At 49.1% G+C, this 9,180-nt stretch overlaps 1 protein-coding gene across 1 annotated transcript; it reads right to left on the reverse strand.

The window, feature by feature from the left end:
- Positions 1-4,042: 4,042 nt before the first annotated feature.
- On the reverse strand, positions 4,043-8,879 carry LOC135895130 (rano class II histocompatibility antigen, A beta chain-like). Its single transcript, XM_065423201.1, has 5 exons — positions 8,774-8,879; positions 8,289-8,555; positions 7,263-7,544; positions 6,198-6,308; positions 4,043-4,125 (listed from the first exon to the last, which is right to left on the reverse strand). Exons 1-5 carry the CDS (start codon positions 8,877-8,879, stop codon positions 4,043-4,045), a joined length of 849 nt encoding a protein of 282 aa, XP_065279273.1.
- Between the last annotated feature and the right edge of the window lie 301 nt (positions 8,880-9,180).

The following is a 9,180-nucleotide window of genomic DNA, read 5'->3' on the forward strand; positions in this document are numbered from 1 at the left end:
GGGAGAAAGTGATTTGACTCCCCCCTCTCCCACCCGCCCCCCCACACACACCAAAAAAGTGATGGCAACCACCCAGCAGATCATCTTTTTGTTCTGTGTTTGTACAGCACCTAACACAATGGGGTCCTAGTCCGTGACTGAGGCTTGCAGGCACTGCTGCAATACAAAGAATGAATTCAACTTTCCTGTCCTTCCAGTTTAGCAATAGTGGGAAGAAAGATTTTGGCCCCTCCTTTCAAGCACTAGATTTTATTCCTCATTGTACAGCTCAGTCCCTGGTGGTTCATTTTGCCCATTTATTTATATGGTCTATGTACTTAGATGATGCTTAGCACGGTGATATTTAATGTACAGATTTTATTTTTATGGCACCCCCAAAAAACTGTCCAGAATTAAAGCAGCAGATAAGAGAAATTCAGAGAGCAAGAAACCCCCTTGCATGCCTTTTAAACCATACTTCCCTTCCCAGGCAGCAAGAGTAATTTTATCACACTTCTCAAAAGGAAAACTAAGCAAAGTCCCCAAGCCTCGCAGCAGCGGGGCACTCAAGATAAGACAAGGAAAATATTTCACTCGTAAGGAAACTATGCTCATCTTGTCACGGCTCTCTTCTCTGGAATCCAAAGCAATAATTACAGCAATTTGTAGATAATTATTTGTTAATTAGAAACAGGCTTGCTGGATATAGTTACCAATTTTCTCCACTGGCTGTGTGGGGCTGTACAAAGAGACCCTGGGGGATTGAAGATTTCATCCACTTGTTCATTTTGAAAGACGTCTGGTGGGTCATCTGCTCCCTCTGCGACTGCGTGCATCATGGTAGGATGGATTAATTATCCCTAGGTATCCCAGGTTGATGAATGCCCAGTTGTCCCTTTAATATTTCCAGTTAAGGTGATCTCACCATCTCCCACAGCAGCTTGTTTCACTGGGTAATCTAATGAACTGTGCAAAATACCGGTTCGTTTCTGCCCATCAGCATTTAAAGACTACTTATTACGGTGGCAGATCTAAGGGCCCAGTCTTGCAACAAGTAGTCCCATTAACTTGACTTCAATGGATCTACTCATGCTAAGTAGCCTGCCCACCAGGAAAGTTTTGCAGGATTAGTCCCTAAGTGCTATACAACAATTTAAGTCCTACATGTGATCAGGGGTCCTACCATGACTATGTCACCTATCCATTCCACTCTACACTAGTTTTAACCTTGTATCAGAGGGATAGCCATGTTAGTCTGTATCCACAAAAACAACAAGGAGTCCAGTGGCACCTTAAAGACTAACAGAATTATTAGGGCATATACTTTTTTGGGTAAAAAACCCACTTCTTCAGACGCATGGAGTGAAAATTACAGATACAGGCATAGATATACTGGCACATGAAGAGAAGGGAGTTACCTTACAAGTGGAGAACCAGTGGTGACAAGGCCACAGTTCAGTCAGGGTGGATATGGTCCACTCCCAATAACTGATGAGGAGGTGTCAATACCAAGAGAAGGAAAATTGCTTTTGTATTGAGCCAGCCACTCCCAGTCCCATTCAAGCCCGAATTGATGGTGTTAAATTTGCAAATGAATTGTGGTTCAGCAGTTTCTCTTTGAAGTCTGTTTTTGAAGGTTTTTGTTGTTGTTCAAGTATGGCTACTTTCAAATCTGTTATTGAATGTCCAGGGAGATTGAAGTGTTCTCCTACTGGCTTTTGTATGTTACCATTCCTGATGTCTGATTTGTGTCCATTTATCCTTTTACGTAGAGACAGTCCGGTTTGGCCAATGTACATGGCAGAGGGGCATTGCTGGCACATGATGGCATATATCACATTAGTGGATGTGCGGCTGAATGAGCCTCTGATGGTGTGGCTGATGTGATGGGGTCCTATGATGGTGTCGCTAGAGTGGATATGGGGACAGAGAAGGCAACGGGTTTTGTTACAGGGATTGGTTCCTGGGTTAGTGTTTCTGTGTGGTGTGGTGTATAGTTGCTGGTGAGTATTTGCTTCAGGTTGGGGGGCTGTCTGTAAGCGAGGACTGGCCTGCCTCCCAAGGTCTGTGAGAGGGGGATTGTTTTCCAGGATAGGTTGTAGATCGTTGATGATGTGCTGGAGAGGTTTTAGCTGGGGGCTGTACGTGATGGCCAGTGATGTTCTGTTATTTTCCTTTTGGGGCCTGTCCTGTAGTAGGTGACTTCTGGGTACCCATCTCGCTCTGTCAATCGCCCTTCTCTTCATGTGCCAATATATATTTATGCCTGTTTCTGTAATTTTCACTCCATGCATCTGAAAAAGTGGGTTTTTTACCCATGAAAGCTTATGCCCTAATAAATCTGTTTGTCTTTAAGGTGCCACCGGACTCCTTGTAGGTTTAACCATGGGGATGCTACTTTTCAAAGCGTCATTGGGTTTTATCTTGTGTTGGTTCATTTCTGGGACACTGCCAAGTCACTGAGGTCTGAAATCCAGGTTTTGGTTTATCACTGTGAGTTTGGCACCGGTGTCTCTCCTGTTTTTTCCCAATGGCATAAAACAGTTTATTCTTCTGAGGACTGAAATGCTTAGGTCCAACTAAAGTCTTTGGGCTCAATATAGGGGGCTATATATAAAATTTATACAGGAGATCATATTGGAAGAGCTAATGGTCCTTTTTGGCATTAAATTCTATGAAATCTATGATGGGTGTCAGGATAAAACCCTAAGATAAGTACAACAGCAGCAGATTAGTGCATGAGAACCACACAGTGAACCTATCAGAGGGGTAGCCATGTTAGTCTGAATCTGTAAAAAGCAACAGAGGGTCCTGTGGCACCTTTAAGACTAACAGAAGTATTGGGAGCATAAGCTTTCATGGGTAAGAACCTCACTTCTTCAGATGCAAGTAATGGAAACAGTGAACCTAGTTAGAGACAGGAACTGAGTCTGAGCAGCCTAGTTTCAGTGTCTAAGCTGACTGAGGACGTTGCCAGGAGTAAAAGCAGCAGCAAGAACAAACCAGCAATGACAGTGAAAGGCAAATTAGGGCTGGTCTACGCTGGGGGGGGGGGAAATCGATCCAAGATACGCAACTTCAGCTGCGAATAGCGTAGCTGAAGTCGAAGTATCTTGGATCGAATTACCTGGGGTCCAGATGGCGCGGGATCGACGGCTGCGGCTCCCCTGTCGACTGCGCTACCGCCGCTCGCTCTGGTGGAGTTCCGGAGTCGACGGTGAGCGTGTTCGGGGATCGATATATCGCGTCTTAACGAGACGCGATATATCGATCCCGGATAAATCAATTGCTACCCGCCGATACGGCGGGTAGTGAAGACGTACCCTTAGAGTGTAAACATTCTCTCCATGTTTATAATCTCATGGGTTGTTAGTTACCCGGGGAAGGCTTTATCTCTTTAATTTGCTGTTCTACATAGGTTTTCATGTTCTGCTCATCAGCTGAGTACAGTACAATCTCCATTAGCCAAAGGGTGGGGTGTCATGATATACAGAATCACAGATCTGTTTCAGAAAGTTACCAAACACATGAAATTAAAGATTAACACCAGGTTAATTAGTACTTTTAATTAACTCACAGTTGTCAAATCCTTTCAGACCCTTAGATAAAATTTCTCTAAGTGCAAAGCAATAGTTAGAAACATTATTATTTATTCCCCTCTTTTCTATCTGGGTACGTGCTGCACTCTGAGTAGCGGGACATCCATCCTCAGCTCCATATGAAAGCTGGATCCTTCCCTCCTCTTCCACTGGAGATTCCCCAAGTCAACAGCTTGCATGAAATCAGCCCCTGAGGGACAATCTCAGATCTACAAGCACTTTGGTTCTTTAATTGCAGAGCAGTTAAATCTGGGGCGGGGCAGCAGGAAAAGTTGGCAGGAGGGGAACCTGCTACGATTGAGGGAAAGTGGTGATTCCCTCCATCAGAGGCAGCACAGTAGTGACCTGAGCAAGAGCCCACAAAAAACAGCTAGCGAGGGGAAAGGAAAGAGTAATGGCTCATGCATGAATACAGAGAGTTAAGGGAAGATTTAGAGATGGCCCTTCACAGAACTTGGAAGGATTTAGGCACAGAGCAGTAAGTTTGTAGAGCTGCCCCTGTCACTCCCAGCAGCCTGAGATTCTGCAGTGTCCAAGCACGGGCACCCTGTGGGGAAAGAGAGAAGAGAGAAATAACCACTAGGGGACAAGTGGGAATTTTCTCTTGCAGGCTCCAGGGCATTCCCCAGTGACTTTACCTGGCAGCTTTAGGGATAGGAAATACTCTAGCAGGAATCAGGACATTCTGCTGCTGGGGGAGGCTCCCACTTCACCCTGAATGGAGGGAGCAAAATCCTCCTGATTCTCACGCCACCTCCAGCCTCACAATATTGTTTGGCCTGTTCTACACTGCATGGTTAGGTCGATGTAAGCGGCCTTGTGTCGACCTAGCTGTGGAAGAATCTTCACTTAAATTTGGCTCCCGCTGACATAAGGGCCACTCCACACCGATTTAGTAACACCCAGCTCCCCAAGCGGCATAGTCGCGGTCCATGTCAGTGTAGACAATGTGCTGCTTACATTGACTGTTACTGGCCTCCAGGAGCTGTCCCACAATCCCCCCCACTGACAATACAATCGATACAAGCACTCCTGGTGAGGACGTGCACCACCAGCACAAGGATCCAACTGTGCACACGCACAAGCGATTTCATAACTGTGGTGGCTGTATGCCAACGTAAGTTAGGTCAACATAATTTTGTAGTGTAGACATGGCATTATAGTCTGAGTGTATAAAGGATCTGGAGATAAGAGGAGACAATAGAGGGGCCCAAATAAGGGCAGCTGAAGTGATACCAATTCAACCAACATCCTCTCTGCTCCTCTTTCCATCCCTAAAGCACATTCATCCAGAAGTAGGGTGACCAGATAGCAAGTGCGAAAAATCGGGACGGGCGTGGGGGGTAATGGGCAAATATAAGGCCTATATAAGACAAAGCCCCGAATATCGGGATTGTCCCTATAAAATCAGGACATCTGGTCACCCTATCCAGAGGGCTCTGACGGGGAAGAGAGGATTTAACGGGTTGCAGAGTGAAGACTGACGTTACCTTGAGTTTGGGTAATTTGAAGACTTGAAAAACCAAAAGAAATGTGCTCAGAGCCTTAGGCAGGCTGGAGAGCTGGTTCCAGCAGGGTCAAGTCTCCAGTCCCTGCTCCCCTATTCCTCTTAATTTAAGGAGAAACTGGTGTTTGGGAACTATTTTTCTAAGGCAGTGGTTCTCAACCTTCTCCATACTGGGACCCAACCCACAGGTCCTGGTCCCATCTAGCAAGGACACCCTCCCAGTAAACAATTTGGGACAGGCAGGGAGGTCATAACTAGAGCTGGCTGAAATTCAGGGATTTGAATATTTACAAAGTAAATTTCATTCTGATCTGGAAGGAAAGCAAATTTACTGAAATTTACTGGAACTGGAGATCCCTGAAAATTTCATTACAAAACAGCAAAATATGGTATTTCTGAGACAAAAATGTGAAATAGCAGCCATATCCAGAGTCTACAAACTGTCTGCAACAAACTGATGTTGCAAGAGTCTGTGGAGCAGAAGTGGAGAATTTGCCATAAGTAACCACCAACATAGTCCAGAATTCAGATGGACCGTTTCAGAGCTATACCAGGTCAGAGGCTGATCTTTCAAGGCCCAAGGATGGCCCAAATGGTTCCTGGAAAGGTCTCTAGTCACTGAAGGCCCAATCCAATGTCTGTAGAAGTCATTTAAAACTGACATTGACTTTAATAGGTGTTGGCATGGGCCAAGGACCGGCTCTAGCTTTTCTGCCACCCCAAGCAGGGGGGGGGGGGGGAAAGGGCGGTCGGCGGCAGCTCAATCGCGCCGCTTCATTCTTCGGCAGCAGGTCCTTCACTCCCTCTCTTCCTCTTCGGCGGCAGCTCAAAGAGGGAGAGAGGGACTGAGGGACCCGCCACCGAATTACCGCCGAAGACCCGGAGGTGCTGCCCCGATACCGGATGGGCTGCCGCCCCTTTGTATTGGCCGCCCCAAGCACCTGCTTCTTTCGCTGGTGCCTGGAGCCGGCCCTGCCTAGGCCCTAAAAATCCAAAATGTCCTTGAAATTCAAGTTAACTGTCTTGTTAAATCTAAATTATAGTGAAATCCTAGACTATCAGGCCATCTTACCGGGGACACATTTCACCTCCTTCATTCACCTGCAACTCACCTTTCTTATTCTTCTGGTAGACGAGGAGTCCCAGCACCATGAAGCTCAACCCCAGTACGAAGCCCCCAATTCCAATGAACATCTTGCTTTTGCCAGAGTCAGGCTGTGCCACTGACAAAAGAGGAGCACAGAGGATTAGGGCTCAGCCTGGACTCTGATTTCCCTTACAGTATCTTTGTTGTTTTACTGAAGCGTCTGAGGAAGTAGGTATGTGGGGCACTGTGCCCCATTCTGGATGGCTGTTACACTGCAGCACCTGTTGCCTCCATTTCCCCCACCTTCCTTTGGCCTTCTCCAGCTGTAGGAGTGACATGGCCCTCCAGCCAGACCATTATACAGAGTCCAGTCCCTTCCGGGGCCTCAGTGTCTTTTACCAAAGTCTAACAAACATGGAAATAACCAAACTTTCATCCTAGCTGGGCTCAGCAGGCCACCTCTCCCTCCCAGGCATGCCATGCTACAGTCTTTTCCCCATGCCACACCCCAGGTTCCTATGCCTCCAACAACCCCCGTCTCCAGGGGCTGGCACACTCCTCCCCTCACTCAGGGGCAGTGGCGCTGGAACAATTTTTATAGTGGGGGTGCTGAAAACCATTGAACCAAACTGTAACCCCTGTACATGATGGAAACCACTTCAAGTCAGGGGTACTGCTGCTCCCACAGCGCCCCTGGTTCCAGCACCCCTGCTCGGGGGTTCAGGCAGGCTGCAGCCCAGCAGTGTCCCTGCTTCCAGTTCACCTGCTCTGCTCAGCCTTCTTTCAGGCTGCTCCCCAGAGTGAGCCCAGCCCAGCCTCTCTCAGCTGGGCTCACCCAGCTCTTTATGGAGGGGGAGGAAGAGGGGAAGGAGAACCCAGCTGGGCTTTATCTCCAATTAGGCCTGGCCTACCTGAACAGGTACAAGCAGGTGGGTTAATTGGCCTCTCGGGCCCATATTAACCCTCTCACAGCACATATGGGGCACGCATCCCATCCCAGTCTACTTCATGGCCAGCCTCTGGTCGTCTCCATAGAGCTAGGAGTGACCCCAAGGCATCTTCCGGGGTTGCCCCAATGTCAGTCTCTTACCCCACTGCATGGTGATGGGCGTTTGCAGGCTGATGTGCTCCACTTGGCAGGTGTAGACATCTCCCCACCTGGGTTTTGTTTCCAGCGTCACCTGGATCTGGAAGGTCCAGTCTCCATTATGTAGCAGCTCCCTGGATACAACTCCAGCTGTCTCCTCCTGCCCATTTTTGAACCACTTGGTCGCTATCTCGGAAGGATAAAACCCTGTCGCAGAGCAAACCAGCAAGCTGGGGCGGTGGGAAGACTCTGCTTTCAGGGTGGAAATTTTCACTCTGGGCTTAACTGTGTGTGTGAGAGAGAGACACCTTGGCAAAGGGGCCCAGACACAGAACACACACCTTCTCCTGCTCTCTCCTATCAGAAATTGCTCCTTGCTGGGACATGGGTGGGAATGGGACCAAAGGGGGGCAGCTCAAGTCTACACCATCTGGATTTCTCCTTGAAACCCACCTGTCTGCATCTCCTTCAGCAGCCCTGACCCTGCAATGCACAGCCATGACTGTACTCTGCATGACACCCCTTCCAGCCACACTAGTCCCACCCTCATCACCATCTCCCAGGTGAGGGATCCCCATGGTACCTCAGTGCCTCCTGCAGAGAGCTTTGGTAGGGGACGGGTGGGAGGGTTTCACCCGCTGCCCTTAGTCCCAGTCCCATGGGGTGCCCACTGCCAGAGGGGGCTGGCAGGACGGGGAGGACCATGTGTGGAGCTCTGGGATCCTGGCTTGTCTGTGGGGCTCACCCAAATTATTTCCTTCAGTATCAGGTTTCGGGAGAATTTCCCTCAAAACTGGGATTTGGGGCCTGATTCAAGCTGAAAGCAACCCTTTGTTATTAAAGATTCTGTCTTCTCCAGTCCTGTCCTCCGACTCCCCCTCTGCCCCCGCAAGTTCAAACCCAGCCCCACTGACGCTCAATTGCTGCCTGGTAGGGAGTGTGCAGAGGGAGGCAAATATAACACCACCAGATGGGGGGGCTGACCCAAAGTTCCCAGTTCCAATTTGGTCTCCTCCCCCTTCAGCTCACCTCGCCTACCCACAGTGATGTTCTTAAATCTCCTATGGTTATAACTGCAGAACTTCTCTACTGAAGCCCACAAGTAGCTCAGCCACTCCAGCCTGTTCCAATACTCTGCGATCGGCCGACCCAGTTCCGTGCAGGCCACCGAGAAGCCCAAGTCACTGTCATAGTAACAGATCTCCTGCTGGCCCCAGATCAGTCTTTTCAGATACCTCACCCGCTGCATGCCGTTGGTGTAGTGACACTCAGACTTCTCCTGCAGCAGGAAATGCTCTGAGAGGAGAGAGGAGCAGGTCAGGAACCCACCTCCACCCACGTCTGCTGCAGCCTTTCCCCATCCTTGCACCCCCCCACCTCCATCTGCTAGTCCCTTGTGTTGATCCTGTAAGGGAATCTCTGAGCCCTGAGCTGGGCAGGGGGAAAGCTTTTGTGTTCCCCATCCTGAGAGCCCAAAAGGGCTTTTTCCCCCCAGCACTGGGGTCTCTGCTTACCTGGAGGATCTGTGCAATGAGCTCTGTGAGTTCTCAGTGCTATCGCCACTATTAGAGCCCCAGCCCAGCAGTTCCTGACGACCCCAGGGATCCCCCCGGGGGCCATTGCTGCTCAAGAGGGGGAAAGTTGATGGGGAGATCAAAGCTAACAATAATGTCTCACTTCAGCTCTCGAAAGTGGAAGTTCTCTGCAAAGTCCTGACCACAAAAACTCAGAAAGTTGCCTAATACCCAGGGGATTGGGTGGCCCTCAGCCAATGCCGCAGCCAGCCTCAGGACTGGGCCATATCATCGGTCACTAGGCAGCAATGCGGTCAGCTTCTCCTTTGCAGTAGAATCAACTTCCTAGCGCAAGACAGACCCAGAGTCCCAGCAGCAGCCAGTGTCCCAGAGCGCAGTCACAGCAG

Source organism: Emys orbicularis, chromosome 1, assembly GCF_028017835.1.
Source record: "Emys orbicularis isolate rEmyOrb1 chromosome 1, rEmyOrb1.hap1, whole genome shotgun sequence".
NCBI classification, from domain to species: Eukaryota; Metazoa; Chordata; order Testudines; family Emydidae; genus Emys; species Emys orbicularis.